The sequence below is a fragment of the Scyliorhinus torazame genome, chromosome 13 (genome assembly GCF_047496885.1).
Source record: "Scyliorhinus torazame isolate Kashiwa2021f chromosome 13, sScyTor2.1, whole genome shotgun sequence".
NCBI classification, from domain to species: Eukaryota; Metazoa; Chordata; class Chondrichthyes; order Carcharhiniformes; family Scyliorhinidae; genus Scyliorhinus; species Scyliorhinus torazame.
This window is the reverse complement of record NC_092719.1, coordinates 207537025-207556292: the sequence shown is the minus strand read 5'-3', so window position 1 is coordinate 207556292 and position 19268 is coordinate 207537025. Positions and strand designations below refer to the sequence as shown.

The 19268-nt window shown below is 50.3% G+C and overlaps 1 protein-coding gene across 1 annotated transcript in view; it reads left to right on the top strand.

The window, feature by feature from the left end:
- The window catches only part of LOC140388571 (semaphorin-3G-like), a 207214-nt gene extending 188622 nt beyond the window's left edge, over window positions 1–18592 (top strand). Inside the window, exons 13-17 of the mRNA XM_072472981.1 lie at window positions 1529–1570; window positions 1660–1817; window positions 2818–2885; window positions 5781–5920; window positions 8496–18592. Coding sequence (XP_072329082.1) covers window positions 1529–1570; window positions 1660–1817; window positions 2818–2885; window positions 5781–5920; window positions 8496–8939 — 852 coding nt within the window. The 3' untranslated portion in view covers window positions 8940–18592. The remainder of the gene's footprint in view (window positions 1–1528; window positions 1571–1659; window positions 1818–2817; window positions 2886–5780; window positions 5921–8495) is intronic.
- The last annotated feature ends 676 nt before the right edge of the window (window positions 18593–19268 follow it).

Sequence of the window (19268 nt, the reverse complement as noted above, 5' to 3'; positions counted from 1 at the left end):
CCAGCCTGTTGGTCTGGAAATTGCATTGACGGGGGTAATATTTTTAATTCATATTATTTACATATGTCTAGTTTAACTCTCATTGAGCAGAGTGATACATTACTGTTCACGTGGGCTGTCGAGCTCTTCTCTTCTAAGGAACCTCCCTATTGGTACGTTTGATTATATGTTGCAATGTAAAATGGGCGGTACGGTGGCACAGTGGTTAGCACTGCTGCCTCACAGTGCCAGGTACCCAAGTTTAATTCCGACCTTGGGTCACCGTTTGTGTGGAGTTTGCACGTTCTCCCCATGGTACTACTCCACAGTACTAAAGATGTGCAGGTTAGGTGGATTGGCCAAGCTAAATTACCCCTTAGTGTCCAAAGTTTAGGCTACAGCGATAGGGTGGGGGAGTGGGCCGAGGTTAGGGTGCACTTTTGGAGGGTCGGTACAGCTTTGATGGGCCAAGTGGCCTCCTTCTGAACTGTAGGGATTCGATGATACTTTCACTTTTTATTGCAAAACTCATGTTCAATCCATTTTCAATAGCTCCTCTACTTGTATGACAAACCCCCTCCATGGGATTAGCCTCTACATTGGTATACCTTCATCTAGGCCAAATTAAGGCTGATGGTACTTTATGTTGTGGAGCCAGGGTCTACCCTGAGATACTCGATCTCTGTCCGGATTTCCCACAACAGACAAGCCCTTAAAATAGGCAGGGTTTCCATGATTTGCTTTGGTATAGTTGCTGTGGGGTCTGTTGGGTGTGTCAGAGAGCAGGTAGGGGCCACAGTTCATAGTTTCCTCTGATAGACCACACCTCTGGGACTGCAGTACACCCTCAGCACTGCAGTGCCAGCCTGGAGTCTGTGATCCACAGAAATAGGAGCAGGAGGAGACCATTCAGCCCTTCAAACCTGCTCCGTCATTCATTATGATTATGGTTGATCATCCAACTCAATAGCCTGTTCCCGCCATCCCCCCCCCCCCCCCCCCCAATATCCTTTGATCCTTTTGCTATATTTAACTGCTTCTTGAAAACCTACAAGGGTGGATTCTGCGTGGGCGGGATTTCCCGCTTCGCCGGCAGAGCACCCACACCTGCATTGTGTGGGGCCCGGGGTTGGCCACAATGAGAAACCCCATTGGTCGGCTGCCGGGACGGAGGATCTCGCCCGCAGTGTTTTGGCCTCAACTGCTTTCTGTGTAAAAGAATTCCGCAGGCCCGCGGGGTGAGGAAATTACCCCTCATCTCAGTTCAAAATGGTCTACTCCATATCCTCAGAATGTGACCCCTGGTTCTGGACACCCCCAGCATCGGGAACATCCTTCCTGCATCTACCCTGTCTGGTCATATTAGAATTTTATGCAGAGTGGGATTTCAACTCGCAAACTCCTTACTCAGAGGCAAATGTGTTCCCAAATGAACCAAGTCTGTCATTCTCAACCAAAGTCAGAACTATTCTCCAGGAAACATGGAAAATGCTTATAGAAAAATGGGGAGGGAATTTTCCAATAATGGTTTCTGTTTTCACGTTGCCAGATTCCAAATCCCATCACAGCGATGGAGATCTCCGTGAAACGGGTAAGAAGCTCATCTTTCCCTCAGTTGGTTTTGAACTCTTGTGTTATTCTCGGCTTAACGTTCCTCTCCTGTAATCTGCCTCCTTGCAGCAACAGCTGTTTGTTGGCTCAAGAGTGGGGGTGGCCCAGGTGAAGCTCCACCAGTGCCAGACCTATGGTAATGCCTGTGCCGAATGTTGCCTCGCCAGAGACCCCTATTGTGCTTGGGATGGAAGCTGCTGTACCAGATACCAGCCCTCCGCTAAAAGGTACCGTGCCTGCGCGATGACTCAGCTAAAAGCCTTTCACTGGCCTCTCGGTAACGTAGATGTATATAGGTGCTGGGGTGGGCTGGCATATATTAGTCTATTGATGGGTGAGACTAATGAACAAATCTGTGTTCGTATAGGGTTAAGGTTTTTAATATGCTGGTGTGCAAGGTAGTGAGAAGTGTGTGGAGTGTGCATTCAATGCATTAATATGTTTATGGCTTTGATGGTGAGTTCATGTATACTTGGGATTGACCATGTCTGTTTTTCACGTGTGTTTGTGTTTATAGAACATACAGTGCTGAAGGAGGCCATTCGGCCCATCGAGCCTGCACCGACCCACTTAAGCCCTCACTTCCACCCTATCCCCGTAACTCAATAACCCCTCCTGACCTTTTTGACACTAAGGGCAATTTAGCATGGCCAATCCACCTAACCTGCACGTCTTTGGACTGTGGGAGGAAACCGGAGCACCCGGAGGGAACCCACGCAGACACGGGGAGAACGTGCAGACTCCGCACAGACAGTGACCCAGCGGGGAATCGAACCTGGGACCCTGGCACTGTGAAGCCACAGTGCTATCCACTTGTGCTACCGTGCTGCCCTATGTTTGCGTGTGTTTGTGGGTGAGGGTGTATGTTTGCATATGTGTGCTTGCATGTCTGTGTTTTTGTTTGCAAGTGTGTTTGGGTCGGTTTAGCTCAGTTAGCTGGACAGCTAGTTCGGGATGCAGAGCGAGGCTAGCAGCGCGGTTTCAATTCCCGTACCAGCTGAGGTCATTCACGAAGGCCCCGCCTTCTCAACCATGCTCCTCACCTGAGGTGTGGTGATCCTCAGGTTAAATCACCACCAGGCAGCTCTCCCCCCTCAAAGGGGAAAGCAGCCTGTGGTTATCTGAGGCTGTGACAACTTCACCTTACCTGTGTTTGGGTGTGTGATTTTACGTGTGGGTGTGTGTATTCACTTCAACACCTCACTTCAGGCTCCTCTCTTTGTTTAGGCGTTTCCGAAGACAAGATATTTGGAACGGTAACCCCATTCACCAGTGTCTGGATCAGAGTTTGATCGGTAAGGAGCAGCCAGCACTTTCCCTTCCCACTCTCTCTTCCAGCTGTATATCGTGGTATCCCATAATTACATCAAGGTGACATTCTTGTGGCCAGGTTAATGGGCAATCATTGCAGAGGCCCAGTCAATCCATAAAATTAGCGGGGAGGCTGAAGGCAAGGTGGAGGTAGAATCCAGCACTCCCTGATTGGATGTCGCAACGTTTGGTACCCAATTTGTAATGGACGTTTTTCTCCACGCTCCCCCCTCCCCCATGGCGGCAGTGGGGGTGGCCAGCCATTGGCTGACAGCTCGTTCTTCTTGTCCCACCCCTGTCAATGGGGCTTACCGATGTTTGCTCCAGTGCTGCCGGGGAACAGTCCACGGGTCTGGAAGAACCTCGCCAGCGTGAACAGCCGGGAAATTCCACCCATTGTATTGAGGCGGCACAGTGGTTAGCTCTGCTGCCTCACAGCGCCAGGGACCCGGCTTCAATTCCGGCCTCGGGTAACTGCCTGTGTGGAGATTGCATGTTCTCCCCCCTGTCTGCGTGGGTTTCCTCCGGGAGCTCCGGCTTCCTCCCACAGTCCAAAGATGTGCAGCTTAGGTGGATTTGGCATGCCAACTTGCCCTTTAGTGTCCAAAGGTGAGCTCGTTAGGTGGGGTTACAGGGATAGGGCAGGACAGGCGAGTGGGCCTAGGTAGGGTATGCTTTCGGAGGGTTGATGCAGATTCAATGGGCCGAATGGCCTCGTTCTGCACTGTGGGGATTCTTTGATTTCCAGGCTAACCCCATCCCTAAGCTCACCCCCTCACTCTTGGCCTCAAATCTAACGTCAGGGCCTCGCAACTACTGCAATAGTGGGGGTCAATCTCCATGTCCCACACAAAACCATCCTGAGACCTGAACGAGGGTGACAGAGAGTTCAGGTCAATTCTGTGCTCTGGACTGATTCCAGCTAATAACTGGGTCATGATCTTCGAGACTGATTTCCCAAACAGAGAGTATTTTCATGCATTAATCTGGGCTACACTTTAGCTCAGGGTTGGACGGTTAATGAGTTGGCTAATCCTGCAATTTTTAAACAGAGAAATTTTTATATCTTAATGGAGATTTTCTTTTCCCCGTTCTCATTCCTACTGTGCAGTCATGCCTTTTTATAGAAGGTTCATGTTAATAAGCTGCTGGGCCTGTGAGGCAGGCTCAAGTGGCGGGTACCAGACTCGTACTGTTTTGTCAGGTGCTCCCTCACAGAGGGAGCAGGGCAGTTGTGAAAGGGACAAAACGACCCATGGGGCAATTGGTTGCTGAGCAACATCAGCAAAGGTCTGATTAAAGATCGTTTTCCCACCCTTTCCAGCACGAACGGTGCGCACAGCGGAAAAAAATGGAACTGGATAAAAAGAATTCCATCGCCCCAAAAATAGATGAATACGATCTCTTTCATGTTGGGTCCTCCCCTTTCCCAGACTTCCCAATCCCGGTTTCCCGCCCCTCCCCCGCCCTGGACTCCCCTCCCACTGTTGTCCAGTTTTATTATTGAGCTACCTAAAAGCATTGCTTTTGGGGGTTTTTTCTCTATAAGCACGCTCACTGTCACAATCTCAAAAGTGTACTTTGAGATTTAAAAAACTGCAGAACCTAATATTTTAGAGGTGATAGCCCCCCCTCAAAGGGCCCATACCCTTTCTGGTTCTCCAGACACGCGCTGGTGGCGCTGAGCCAAGTCTGTCCAGGTGTTTAGAGGGCAGAGCCCAAACTGACGCCCATCGTGGTGCAGTCTCTGCTCTTTGTCAATGAGCTTGTTGGCTGCGGTTACCTTGGCAGCCTAATGGCTGCTTTGCCAGCCTCTGAACCAATGTCAGGTCGAAAGTTCAAGTAACTGCAGCACTGACCCAAAAGGATCAGAGATCTTCCTTCCGCTCTCTCTCTCTCTCGCCTGCTGAAAGATGGTGCACCCTCATTATAATTTGCGTTCTATCGGTATTGACGGGCTCTCTTTGATCCCATGTCACAGAATCACACAATTGTTACGGTGCAGAAGGAGGCCATTCAGCCCATCTTGTCTGCACCAGCTCTCCAAAAGAGCATCGTGACTTAGTGCCATTACCCTGCCTCGCCCGTGCACTCCTGCACATTGTCTCTATTCAAGCAATCATCTGACTTGAATGCCTCGATTGAACCTGCCTCCACCACACTTCCAGGCCGTGCATTCCAGTCTCAAACCACTCGCCGTGTGAAAATGTTTTTTTTTTTATCACATCACGTTTGCTTCTTTTGCAAATCGCCTTAAACCTGCGCCTTCTCGTTATTGTTTCTCCGTATTTACTCTGTCCAGCCCCCTCGTGATTTTGAACATCTCGATCAAATCTCTTTGCCTTCTTCTCTCCGAGGGGAACAGTCCCAGCCTCCCCATTCTATCCTCGTAGCTGGAGTTTCTCATCCCTGGAACCATCCTTCTAAACCTCTTCTGCACTCTCTCCAATGTGTTCACATCCTCCCTACAGTGTGACACCCAGAACTGTGCACAATATTTCCTCCATTTCTTGGTTCTGTGTGACAAGAATGCATTATATAAACCCAACAACCCAGTTCTCCCCTGAATAGAAAAATGTTAATATTAATGAAGGATATTAGTGAACATCGATGATGAGCAAGAACTCACACTAATTCGGCAACAGATAAAAGAGAATTGACTAAAGAACTAGACAGAAAATGAGAGTTATTTTTATGCGGCCAATTTATTGTTACTATTTGGACGACTCTACCTGATTGAGCGATGGGAGCAGATTTGAAAGGGAAAGGGATAAATACCTGAAATTGGTCTCCTTCTGCGCAGAATTATGTTTAAGATTTGATCTTCCCCGATCAGAGCATAATCCCAATAATCTACAATCGCTTTTCACCACGCACAGCGGAAGAGTTTGATAGCGCGGAGGAGAGAGTGGTCTATGGGACGGAACACAACAGCACCTTTCTCGAATGCATTCCAAAGTCACCTCAGGCCACCGTCAAATGGTTCATTCAGCGAGCTGTGGACGACATGAAAGATGAGGTGAGTGAAAGACGCCTCATTCTGCCACCTCATGGGCTTCACCTGTTGTACAATTTATAGCTCCGCTCTATGCAGCGATGAGACGGGTTTCTTTGGCCATGGTTGTCCCGTCCGCCAGCAGCAGGCATCGTCGTGGGAGAGATGGGAAAACCTGGCAAGTGGCCTGAAGTCAATTCTGCTGGCTGCTCTCCGAATTTTCCTGTCTCCTCAGCGACAGTGCCTGCCGCTGGCAGGGCTGGCAAATCTCGACCACCCATGTCTGTAGGAACTTAATTTCCGAGCGTTTTATACAATGTTTTGAAATGCCTAATCCATATCTGCAAATCAGCTTCCAGCTCTTTCTACTGCTTTCTTTCCTTTTTCCCGTAATCCTCGTTACCACTTTATTGCGTATTTCATCGAATCCTGACAGTGCAAAGGCGGCCACTCGGCCCATCGAGTCTGCACTGACCCTCCGAAAGAGAACCCTAACCTAGGCTCATTCCTCCGCCCTTTCCACGTAACCCCACCTAACCGTTGGATACTAAGGAGTCGCTTGTCATGGCCAATCCACCAAACCCGCACATCTTTGGACAGTGGGAGGAAATCGGAGCTCCCGGAGGAAACCCACGCAGACACAGGGAGAACATGCAGACTCCGCTCAGTGACCCAAGCAGGAAATCGAACCCGGATCCCTGGTACTATGAGGCAATGGTGCTAACCACCTCTACATATTTGAGATATTGAAGTACACAACACCACTGTCTGACAAGTTTACATTAAAATCCCTCTGAGCCACTTTGTCATATGAATACATAGGGCAGGATATTCCTGCCCCACGCCTGCGGGATATTCCTGCCTCATGCCGGTGGGATATTCCTGCCCCACGCCGGCGGGATATTCCTGCCCCATGCCGGCGGGATATTCCTGCCCCATGCCGGCGGGATATTCCTGCCCCACGCCGGCGGGATATTCCTGCCCCACGCCAGCGGGATATTCCTGCCCCACACCAGCGGGATATTCCTGCCCCACGCCGGCGCAGGGGTTTCCCGGCGAAGAAGGGGGTGGTGAGTAAATCCTGCCCAGAATGTATTGGGTCAACATCTTTTGTGGAAATATCTGAAGGTTTTGAAGTGAACGTATCAATTTGTGCAGCAGTGTAACCTCCAAGCGACTGTCTTTGTACCTCAAAGACTTGTGACTGATTCAAGTCTAGATAGACAGGGGTAAAGGTCTCTTTCTTAGGGTTTAGAAAGCTAAGAGGAGAGCTAAGAGAAGTGGAGGGCCGCACGGTGGTACAGTGGTTAGCACTGCTGCCTCACAGCATCAGCGACCCGGGTTCAAGCCCAACCTTGGGTAACTGTGGAGTTTTCACTTTCTCCCTGTGCCTGCGTGGTTTCCTCCGGGTGCTCCGGTTTCCGCCCACCGATACAAAGATGTGCACCTTAGGTGGATTGGCCATGGTGGATTGGCCATGTTAAATTGCCCCTTAGTGCCCAAAGATGCGGTTAGGTAGGTCTTCGGGGATAGGGAAGAGTGGGCCTACGTAAGATGCTCTTTCAGTGGGTTGGTGCAGATTCGATGGGCCCAATGGCCTCCTTCTGCACTGTCGGAATTCCATGGTTCTATCTGATAGAGATATTTAAAATCGGAAGAGTTTAGATAGGATAAATGAAGAAAAAGGAAACTCAATCAAATGCGCGAGACATGATTTTCCACTCACAAAGCCATGCTGACTGCCCCTAATCAGTCCTTGCCTCTCTAAATGCCTGCCTGTCTCTCAGAATGCCACCTTCGGCTCACCGGTCTGTAGTTCCCAGGCTTTTCCCTGCTGCCTTTCGTAAACAAATCCACAACATTTTCTACCGTCCAATCTTCAGGTACTTCATCTGTGGCTGTTGAAGATTCAAATATCTCTGCTAGGGGACCCACAATTTCCTCCCTAGCCTCTCACTACATCCTGGGATACATTTCATCAGACCCCGGGGATTTATCTACCGTGATGCGCTTCAAGACTTCCAGCACCTCCTTCTCTGTAATAGTTATACTCCTCAAGACATCACTATTTATTTCCCCAAGGTCCATAACATCCATGCCTTTCTCAACAGTAAATACCGATGAGAAATATTCATGTAGGATCTCACCCATCTCTTGTGGATTTTATTGGGTGTTAATTGCCCACTTAAAAGCCTCAACTGAGCCACTGGTGAGTGGCCACCCAATGCCTTCCCCGCTGCCCATAAAGTCATGCCAAGGGCGACAGGTGCGCTGCCATTACCAGGCCACCTTCATTTAAGGGTTCATGCATCTGTTTTCCCACCCGTGGAAAATTCCGCGCTCTGACAGGGCCTAAAGTGTGGAATTCCCTCCCTAGCCTCACTGCACCTCTCCCTCTCTTATCTCCTTTAAAACCTCCCTTAAACCCGACCACCTTGGCGTCATTAAACCCAACTACTTCGACTGACATCAGCTCACATCAGCTCGCGTAACTCAGTATCATATTTTGTCTGATAACAATCCTGCGAGGCACTATTATATGGGCCACGGTATCACATTAAAGGCACCAAACACATGCAATTTGTTTGGATTTTTACAGGTGAAAACCGACGACAGGATCATCAAAACCGAACACGGCCTCTTGTTCAGAAAGATATACCGGATGGACGAAGGGACCTATTACTGCAAAACGATGGAGCACGGCTTCACGCAGACCGTGACCAAGATCTCACTGGAGGTGATTGAGAGCGAGCAGCTGGATGAGATCTTCAACCGCGACGACGAGGAACACGCCAACCGCCCCTGCGTCACTCAGCCACGCCGGCTGCACAGCCAGAAGCCTTGGTTCAAGGACATCATGCAGCTGATTGGCTACTCGAACCTGCACCGCGTGGAGGAGTACTGCGAGAGGGTGTGGTGCAACGAGAAGCAACGGAAGAAGCGCAAGATGATGATGAACAAGTGGAAGTTCATATCGGAAGGTGGGAGGAGGGGGAAGAGCAAACCTCGCAACAGGACGCCCAGGCACATCACTGACACATAGAGCCGGCCAACTCAACTGTGCTTGGATTGTAAATAAGGGCCAAGCTCCAGAGACCAAATGAACAGGAAGCATTCCCAGAGCAGGGAAGTCACTTTTCAAAATGGGCACATCTCGATTGAGGCTGTGAACGTCATCTCTGGCAATTTTGAGAGCGAGGGTGCCCAACATCAAAATGCGAAACCAAAGATCCCCAACTGTTTCTTTTGCATCTTCAAACCCAACATCGGCCCCAATCAATTCTTCTTAAATACCATATTCTTCTTAGAGTTTACTGCATCATACGTTTGACCTTGTTGGTGTAATGTTAAACTCTGCCTATTTATAGACGCTATTTAATAACTCATTGGAATTACTGAATGTTCAGTGTGGGGGGAAAAGGGATTTGAGCAAACATTTGAGCAGAAAGTATGAAAGAATAGAGCAGGGCCTGGATGCCATTGGTTCAGCGTTGTCCAACTTATTCTGCCATTGGCCTGCAGATATTGCCCACAATCCATGACAGTGCCAGGCACACCTTCAGTCAGAATTGTGGGGTTGACTCTGTCATCGTCTATCAAAGCTTGCGTGACACTGTATGAGGGAAACCAGACATCCCAATGTGCTGTAGCAAGATTCAATTCTTTGCAATCACTCTTGTGTCGTCATGCCCGATATGTAAAGTGTGATCTGGATATTCCGAGAGAGATTCTCATATCTTCAGATTTCGTAATAGCTAACGTTTTAGATCCATTGTAGGGGAAATTGAGAAAACTGAGTTTGCCGATTCTTTGGAATGGCATTGGGCACCAGACTTGGCTCAGTATGGCATTGTGAATCTCCGCTACCAACACCGGGTATATTCCAGTGGGTGTATTCTCATTGGTTAAACTGGGTATTCCAGTGGGTAGGTTTCACTGGGTGTATTCTGTTGGCGTATTCTGATGGATGCCCGGCTGGATTCTCTGTTGGTAGGATCCTCCGTTTCACCGACAGTGCAGTCGCGCCCGCGGATTTCCCACAGTGCCCACAATGGGAAACCCCATTGGCCAGCTGCTGGGGCGGAGGACCCCGCTGCCGGGGGGAGGTGCGCCGTGCCGGAAAACGGATGCGGCGGGGCGTAGAATCCTGCCCGATATATTTCATTTTTAGAAAGTCCTGCCGTTCATTTGTCACCATTCGGACATTTGCTGAGGTCTAAGTCCAGTCCTGTTGGTTCTGCTTAATTAGTACCAGCCTTAGAAGGGAAACAAGCTGTGATTTATGTTGTAAATAGGTGACTGGGCATTTGTCAGTAACATTTCACTTGAGATAAAGCTCAGCATGAGCTATTACTCTGAACATAGTGGGCATGATTCTCCCATGCCGCGCCGTATGGGAGAATCGCCCTTCGCGCCATTTTTTCCCGCTGCGCCGGTCCGACGCCGGCAAGCGATTCTCCGAGGAGCGGAGAATTGGCGCCATTTGCCGACCGGCGGGCGGGCCTCTCCAGCCCCGGCCCTATTTTATTACGCGGCCGGCCCCTGAACCCCTACGCCATGTTGCATCGGGGCCGACGCGGGCAGGAAGTCCCCCGCGCATGCGCGGGTTGGCGCGCCGCCCATTTGGCACCGGGAAGGGAGGCGGGAGCGGTGTGAACCGTTCCAGCGCTGTGCTGGCCCTCTGTGGGGCCAGAATCGGATGCCCCTGCGCCCGTTTCGCCAGAACACTCTGGCTCCATTTCGGAGAATCGCGCCCAGTGAATTTCACTTTGTATTTTCCATTAATCTCTGACCCTGGTAGTTAACAATTAGACATGGCCTAAATCTACCCTGCCCCCCACCCTCACAGTTTACATGAGGAAAATACACTGGATCCCCTGCTGCTGAGGAACAAGAAACAGCCAGTCAGCTCCCAATCCAATCGCTGGTGTGTGCATGGTCTCTTCAACTGCTTACATCATCACTGTGCGTCCCAAAGCCTCAGCCACCACATCCCAACCACTCGCCTCACTCCCCCCAAATGCCCTCCTCACACCCCCAAACACTCACCTCACTCCCCCCCCTCAGACCATTCACCTCACTTCCCCCAACCACTCTCCCCACTCCTCCTCAGACGGTCTCCTCGCTCCCCCACCACTCTCCTCACATCCTACATTCCCCCTCCCTCCCAGTTGCTCTCCTCACCCCCACTCTCCTCACTTCCTGAGATGTAGGGACAGCAGCGAGGGGAGCGGGGATAGTGGGGCAATTGATGAGTGGAGCAGGAAGGGGCCAAGTGGCTGTCAGTAAACCACTTTGCAAAGCTAGTGGAATTCTTACTTTGTTTCCAGTTGTGTGCCAATTTGTACTTTCTAAGACACTGGGAAACTCCCGAGCATTATCCAAGTTAACTTGGAGTTAGGTGTTTGCTGCAGACAGCTCCCTGGGCCCTGGGATGCCGTTGTCTGTGATATCACAGGCTGTGACCCAGCCTCAGCTTCATCCTCTGTCATGGCACAAATAAACACAGCTAGTGCGAACCATAGCGACCCAGCCCCACTTAATCACGGGAAAGGTCCCCTTCAGTCTCCCAGCAAAGAGAAAATCCTCCCTTGATTAGGTTGGAAGGTGGAGGGGGCTGACGTGGGATTGCCAGCTACCAGCAGCCGGGGGGGGGCGTGGGTGGTGGGAAGTGGTGTTGGTGCTGAAAGCCACCCTGCTCCCCTTGCCCATTGAGTGCGGAGTGGTATGTCAGAGAGTGTTATGGTGTGGTATTTTGGACAGTGTTACAGTGAGGTGCATTATATCAGAGAATGTTGCAGAGACATGTTACATCAAAGGAATAAAACGGATTGTGATACATTAAAAGCATTAAAGTGAGAGGAATGCATCCTAGAACATTAATGTGGTTTGGCTGCATGGGAGAAATGAATTTGTGACAAATGTCGTCTTTTGGAGGCCGAGGTTTAGAGAACATTCACTATGTTAGTGTCGTGTATCAATCACTAGTCAAAGTAAACTTATCTCAGCGGACAATGTGATGTCGCATGTTTCTTTGGTTTGTTGGGGACACGTTTGAACTCACGTTTTCATCATTCCCCGAATGAACTGACTGTCTTTGAGTCACAGAATTAAAATATCCTTACGGTCAGCACGGTAGCACAGTGGTTAGCACTGCTGCTTCGCAGCGCCAGGGTCAGGTCCGATTCCCCGCTGGGTCACTGTCTGTGCGGAGTCTGCACGTTGTCCCCGTGTGTGCGTGGGTTTCCTCCGGGTGCTCCGGTTTCCCCCCACAGTCCAAAGACGTGCAGGTTAGGTGGATTGGCCATGCTAGATTGCGCTTAGTGTCCAAAAAGGTTAGGAGGGGTTATTGGGTTACGGGGATAGGGTGGAAGTGAGGGCTTAAGTGGGTCGGTGCAGACCTGATGGGCCGAATGGCCTCCTTCTGCACTGTATGGTCTATGTTCTATATCAGTGTCTTAGCTACACGCCGTTAAAAGTGGCAGGGTGTAAAACTCTAGGTCAGACAACACTTGGAAAGAGAAATTTATCACTAGATGATTGAGCCCGAGATCAGGGCCGGAATTTTCCAGCTGTTCACTGGCGGCGGATTCTCTGTTGCCGCCGGCAATGCACCCCTGCCCGTGGGTTTCCCGGGACATGGGGTGAGTTCAATGTTGACAGCAGCCAGAACAGAGACCCCACCCCCCCCCACAGGCTGCCCCCCGACCCTTCCAAGCCGAGTTCCCGCCGGCTGAGAGCAGGTGTGGACAGCACCGGCAGGACTCGGCGATTTTACGGCGGCCGCCCGGCCCATCCCAACCACGCCAGCGCCAATGGCGCTGATTCTCCGCTCTGCGTGCCGGCGCCGGGGCGGTGTGGCGCGATTCGCGCCGGTCGCGGGGATTCTCCGGCCCGGCCCCGGGCTGAGAGAATCCCGCCCCTTGAATTGGATTTAACTGGAATTTGAATTGGATGTTGAAGCGAGCAAGGAGATGGATTAAGGGCCATTTCACTGTCCGCTCCGCGCGTTGGCTTTGTAACTCTTGAGAAAGAAATACTTTTTTTGAAGTCACTTGGTCCATCTTCACTCTTGAATCCTAAAAGAGCTTGGCCTTAGTAATGCAGTTTGTGATTTTTAAGACCATAAGACATGGGAGCAGAATTAGGCCACTCGGCCAATCGAGTCTGCTCCGCCATTCAATCATGGCTGATATGTTTCTCATCCCCATTCTCCTGCCTTCTCCCCATAACCCCTGATCCCTGATTAATCAAGAGCCAATCTATCTCTGTCTTAAAGACACTCAGCGATTTGGCCTCCACAGCCTTCTGCGGCAAAGAGTTCCACAGATTCACCATCTTCTGGCTGAAGAAATCCCTCCTCATCTCTGTTTTAAAGGATCGTCCCTTTAGTCTGAGATTGTGTCCTCTGGTTTTAGTTTTTCTTATTGCGGAAGCATCCTCTCCACGTCCACTCTATCCAGGTCTCGCACTATCCTGTAAGTTTCAATAAGATCCTCCCTCATCCTTCTAAACTCCAACGAGTACAGACCCAGAGTCCTCAGCCGCTCCTTGTATGGCAAGCTCTTGATTCCAGGGATCATTCTTGTGAACCTCCTGTGGAGCCTTTCCAGGGCCAGCAATTCCTTCCTTAGATACGGGGCCCAAAACTGCTCGCAATGGGGTCTGACCAGAACCTTTGGCAATGGTTCATTCCCATTTTAAATGGTAAGCAAATAAGTGCTTTAGAAATGCGTAACACGAACCAAAACCTCAAGGTCTCTTCCCCCTCACTCCCATCGCAGCTATTTCTTTTAAGTTACTGTGGTAAACCACTGTTGCACCTCTATTAGGTGATGTACGGTAGGACCTGTACTACAGGTACATTAGTAGTCCCTGCCTGCTGGCTCCGCCCAGTAGGCGGAGTATAAATATGTGTGTCCTTCGTGTTGCAGCCATTTCACCAGCTGCTGTGGGAGGCCACGCATCTTGTACCCAACTCAAGTCTTTCTGCAATTGATCATGCCTCAGTGATTTCGAGAGGGTTTTATTCTGCATGGATAATAAAAATGGATTTCTGTTTCCTTCTGAGGGCTTGACAGTACCAATTCTGCAAACATTGCCGATTAGATAATTCATAGAATTTACAGCGTAGAAGGTAGCCATTCGGCCCATCGAGTCGGCACCTGCTCTTGGAAAGAGCACCCTACACAAGCCCACACCTCCAGCCTATCCCCATAACCCAGTAACCTCCACCCAACACAAAGGGCAATTTTGGACACTAAGGGCAATTTAGAATTGGCCAGTCCACCTAACCTGCACATCTTTGGACTGTGGGAGGAAACCGGAGCGCCCGGAGGAAACCCACGCACACACGGGGAGAACGTGCAGACGCCGCACAGACAGTGACCCAAGCCAGGAATCGAACCTTGGACCTGGAACTGTGATGCAATTGTGCTAACCACTATGCTACCGTGCTGCCCGGTAATTTCAAAGGATTTCTTGAGCAACAGAACGTAATTGAAATCACTCCAGATTTGATGAAGCTACACCTAGTTGCTGTTTCACTGAGCAGTGACTTTGTTCTAGTAAATAAAAACTCAGCAGGTCTGACAGCATCTGTGGAGAAAGAAACAGAGATGGTGAAATTCAAATTCAGTAAAAATCTGGAATTAAAAGTCTAATGGTGACCACAAAACCATTGTCGATTGTCGTAAAAACCCATCTGGTCACTAATCTAGGGCGGGATACTCCCAACGGGAGTCTAAGTGCTGACGCCGGAGTAAAAACCGGAGTGTTTTACTCCGGCTTCGGCGCCGGTTCCCAGACCCCATTCTGGGGCCTCCGTGGGGCTGGCAGGGGCGTGGTGTGACTTCCGGGGGCGGGGCATCGGCGTGGCGTCGGAGATCCGGCTCCGCGTAAAAGATGCGGTGCCTTGGGTCCCGCGCATGCGCAGATGGGCAGGCGCCAACTAGCGCATGCGCAGTGGCCGTCCTCCCCCAGGCCGGCCCACACAAAAACGGCGCAGGGATATAACATTGCCGGCGGGGGAAAGGAGGCCCGCCGACAGAGAGGCCGGCCCGCTGATCGGTGGGCCCCAATCGCGGGCCAGACACCATCGGAGGCCCCCCCCACCCCCACAAGCGTTCCCGCAGAGTTCCCGCCGGCAGCGACCAGGGGTGAACGGAGCGGCCGCTCAGCCCATCCGGGCTGGAGAATCGGCGGCCCCGCCAATTCCAGCGGCCTGCGGCCAGCGCCACGCCAAACGCGCCAGCGCAAATGGCGCCGATTCTCCGCACTTCAGAGAATCGCGCGCGGCACCGGGGCATCGTGGCGCAGTTGCTCCGATTCTCCGGCCCGGCGCGGGGCTCAGTGAATCGCCCCCCCCCTCCTTTTGGGAAGGAAATCTACCGTCCTTGCCCCGGTCTGGCCTACACGTGACTCCAGACCTGCAGCAGTATAGTTGGCTCTTAAATGGCCGAGCTAGCCACTCAGTTGAAGGGCAATTAGGGATGGGCAATAAATGCCGGCCCCTCCAGTGGTGCTCTTCCAATGAATTTTTTAAAAACCTTCTTCAAGACTGATGAGAGTAGAAATGTGATAGATCTTAAAAGGTGTAAAACCCATCACGTTTCTATCCCCATTCAGCTCAAGACATACAGACTCGAAATGTTGTCGAACTCCGTTTCCCCACTGAGCTGAGCTTTCCCAGCGGTTTTAGCTTTTATTTCAGATTTCCAGCATCTGCCGTATTTTGCTTTTATTTTAGCGTTTAACTGCAACGATTTAACTTCCGCCAGGTAACTCTATCCTTGATAAGTGCTGAGTCCACAGTCCGTAGGCAGACCGAGAGTAGGGGGACACATCAGTTTGGTTTCACTACAACTTAGGGTGGGGGGGGGGGGGGCAGTCAGCCAAAAACTGGTGGAATGTCTGCAATCATTGGCATGAGCTTGGGTGTGATTCCCTGCTGTTTAAATGGCCTCCTCAGGGTCACTTAGTTGAGGGCTTAGGAGGTCAGCTTGATCGCGGTTCTCTGGGACACTGCTGTGAGCAAACCAGCAAGACAATCATCATAAAATTCAATCTTTACCATTTTTTGTAAACACTTCTCTGAGTTCAATAATATTGGAACTGGGGAGATAATGTTATTTGACAGAGTCGCGAATCATCAGATTGGGTAAAAAAAAAAGGACAGGATTTTCGACAGGGGTACTAGGGCTCCACCCTCAGGCTCAAATAGGGGGGTCAGGAGGTCGTGGTTGGCCCCCAGTTGGCCAATTAGTGGCCAGAGGCGGTGGTGTCTTGTAGCTCGAGGCCCGCCGGAGTCCATCCAGCACTGAGGGATGAAGAAGCTGGCGTATTCGGGCAAGTCAGAGAGAAGGTTCCCCACGATGGCGCAGCCCACTCTCCAACGTCAAACAAGAAAAGCCCTGAAGTCAATCCACCCTTGTGGAGGGGAAACCCGAACCCCAGGGCCTTCAGGAAAATGGCTCAGAATGGGATGGAGCCGGGCAACTGGGCATGCCAACCAGTCTGCCTGCCCCCCATGCCCACCCCTGTCGGCGCCTAAAACAGCGCTCCCCAAACCTTTAACCAAAGTGATCCCGTTTCAATCCCTTAGATTTCTTTAACGCCCCCCCAGATTGAAAATTGCGGCGGGGAGGGGAGGGTTAGGAAGTTGTTAAGCGGGACGGGTGAGTAGTCGACTGGAGATGGGCAGGGTGCACATGGAACTGCTGGATTTGCCCTGACAAAAGAGAAGGCCCAGCTTTTTAGAGGCTGTGGTTGCAGCAGCGACTGGGCCTTGGTCGGCAGACGGGTAAGCCCGGGGAAGGCAGAAAAAGACGGAATGTTGAGAGGGACCACGCCCCTGTCAAAACTGCAGTTCGGCTCCACAGCCGTCATTGCTGCCTCGGACTTTGCGACCCCAAAATCTCATCCCTGGGGGTCGGGACCCACAGTTTGGGGAACACGCGGGCAAAATAATTCAGGCCATAGAATCTGTTTGTTTTCCAAATGGCCGAGTGAAGGTTAGCCGGTGGGGGGGGGGGGGGGGGGTTGAGCAAGAGGATTAGCACATTACTCGGTCAACGGCTGTGTCTTGGAAGGACAATTGCAGACAAATGCCATTTGATGAAACCTCGAGTGAAAGGTCCAATCAGAAGTGGCCATCCTAACTGCCGAGCTCTGAGCAACACAAGGAAAACAAACTGAACAGATTGAACAAGAAAGTCAGCTTGATTCCTCATATTGTCATGACGACCATTTGGGTGCCCAAAGCCTTAGCTAGACCGCACTCATTGGGTGAAGCAACCCTGGTTTTCCTTTTGTGAATAATGCCAATTGCTTTGTGGAATTTTAATCTGGTTGAAATTTGTAACATAATGTAAATAGTTACTTTTCGGTGTTTTGTACAGGATTAGGTCACTTTTGATTCATGCTATTTTTTTCTGAAAAAATGTACAAAATGTTCCCTGTTAAACTTTTCAACAGTCTCACAGCCTGCAGTTTGAACGCGACGACAGGCAAAATATAATTTTTTTTTGCCTTTTTTGTTAAAAGCAAATTATTTATGATCATGTACTTGACGAAAAGCTGCTGAGTTTTCATGATATACACGTTTAACATCTGAAAGACTCCCTAAATAAACGCAACATCCCCATCGACACGTGGGAATCGCTTGCCTTCGAACGCACAAACCGGGGAAGAAGCGTCCACGAAGGCGCCAATCACCTCGAGCGTCACAGGACGGAGGCCAAGCGTAAACAACGGAAGGAGAGCGCAGAATCCAGAGCGACCCACACCTCATCAAGCACCACCTGCCGAACCTGTGGCAGAGTCTGCAGATCCAGGATCGGACTATTCAGCCACCGCACGACCCACTTCCCCAGAGTGGAAGCAAATCATCCTCGACCCTGAGGGATTGCCCAAGAAGAATATTACCGTGATTCAAATTGCAGGGGTGCGCTGGTGAAGAACATCAAAGCTGACAGGTTTTAGCAAAGTGACTGTCACGTCAACCACAGACATGCACAGGTTTAATATGCTCATTGTTCCACATTCCCCCAATTCTCTTCCTGTACCGGGTGCTGCACTAAGGCAGACTCCATCCATGTCCGTCGCTAGTTATCCCTGGAACAGGCAGCCAGTCTGATAGCTCCAGGAGGAGCGCCACTCCGCATCAAACATGGCTGACCAGGAGCCTCTCCCACTCTTACCACCAGCCATTGGCATTGTTGGAAGGATTTGCAGGTTGCCATCAAGACCTGGGGTGGGATGCGAACCCGGAGCTTCTAGCCCCGAGGCAGGGAAACTACCCACTGCGCCACAAGACCGCCTCGCTCTACACACCTTGGGTTATTGTCAATCCACAGGAGAAACATTTGACTGAAAAGTTTTAAATTCCACACCCTCAAAGCATGTGGAGGAATAAATGGGACTGAGATGCCATCTTTTTAAAAGTTAACTCCATCTCAGATATGTTTCGCTGATGTTTAAGGGGAATTACATTTTTCGCAGGGCTGTAAATCTTCGATCGATAAATTCTTCAGATCATGAGGAGCCTGCAACTTCACCTATTCTGAGTTAGTATTGTAGAGTTCTGTTAAAACGAACACTGTATTTAATCAGTTTGCTTATACTTTAGATGTAATTTTTACTTTTTTAACGTATATTTATACACTTGCATTTAAATAAAATCCAGATGTGACCTTTTCAAGTGAGCCCTGTTTATTGTTTGGTCATCTGGAGGTACCTTCATAAAACAGTTACAGTTGTTTTGATATTTTTACCATACTTAAAAAGCTTCCTTGTATCCGGTTGTTTTGACCTCCTCTTTAAAACCATCGCAGGATTCTCGTGTGACCTTCAGAACTGAGTCAATTTGGGCAGGCTCCTTTCATTGAAAACTTTCACTATTTCAGAAGGGACTTGGGCAATGAAAGATTCATCCCCTTAAAGCGAGGTATTCGTCAGAGGAAGCGTTCATGGATGCCTCCCCCTTTACGAAAAAGAATACCCAGACAATCAGCCCTTCTATTTAAATAGGATCGTAAAGACCTATTCATGAGACTCACCTCGTTTAAAAGAGACACTGACAATAATAATCTTTATTGTCACAAGTGGGCTTACAGTAATGACGTTAGTGTGAAAATCCCCCAGTCGCCACATTCCGGCGCCTGTTCGGGTACACTGAGGGAGAATTCAGAATGTCCAATTCACCTAATAGCATGTCTTTCAGGACTTGTGGGAGGAAACTGGAGCACGCGGAGGAAACCCACGCAGACACGGGGAGAACGTGCAGATTCTGCACAGACAGTGACCCAAGCCGGGAATCGAACCTGGGACTCTGGCTAACCACTGTGCTACCGTGCCGTCTATGTTGACGTTT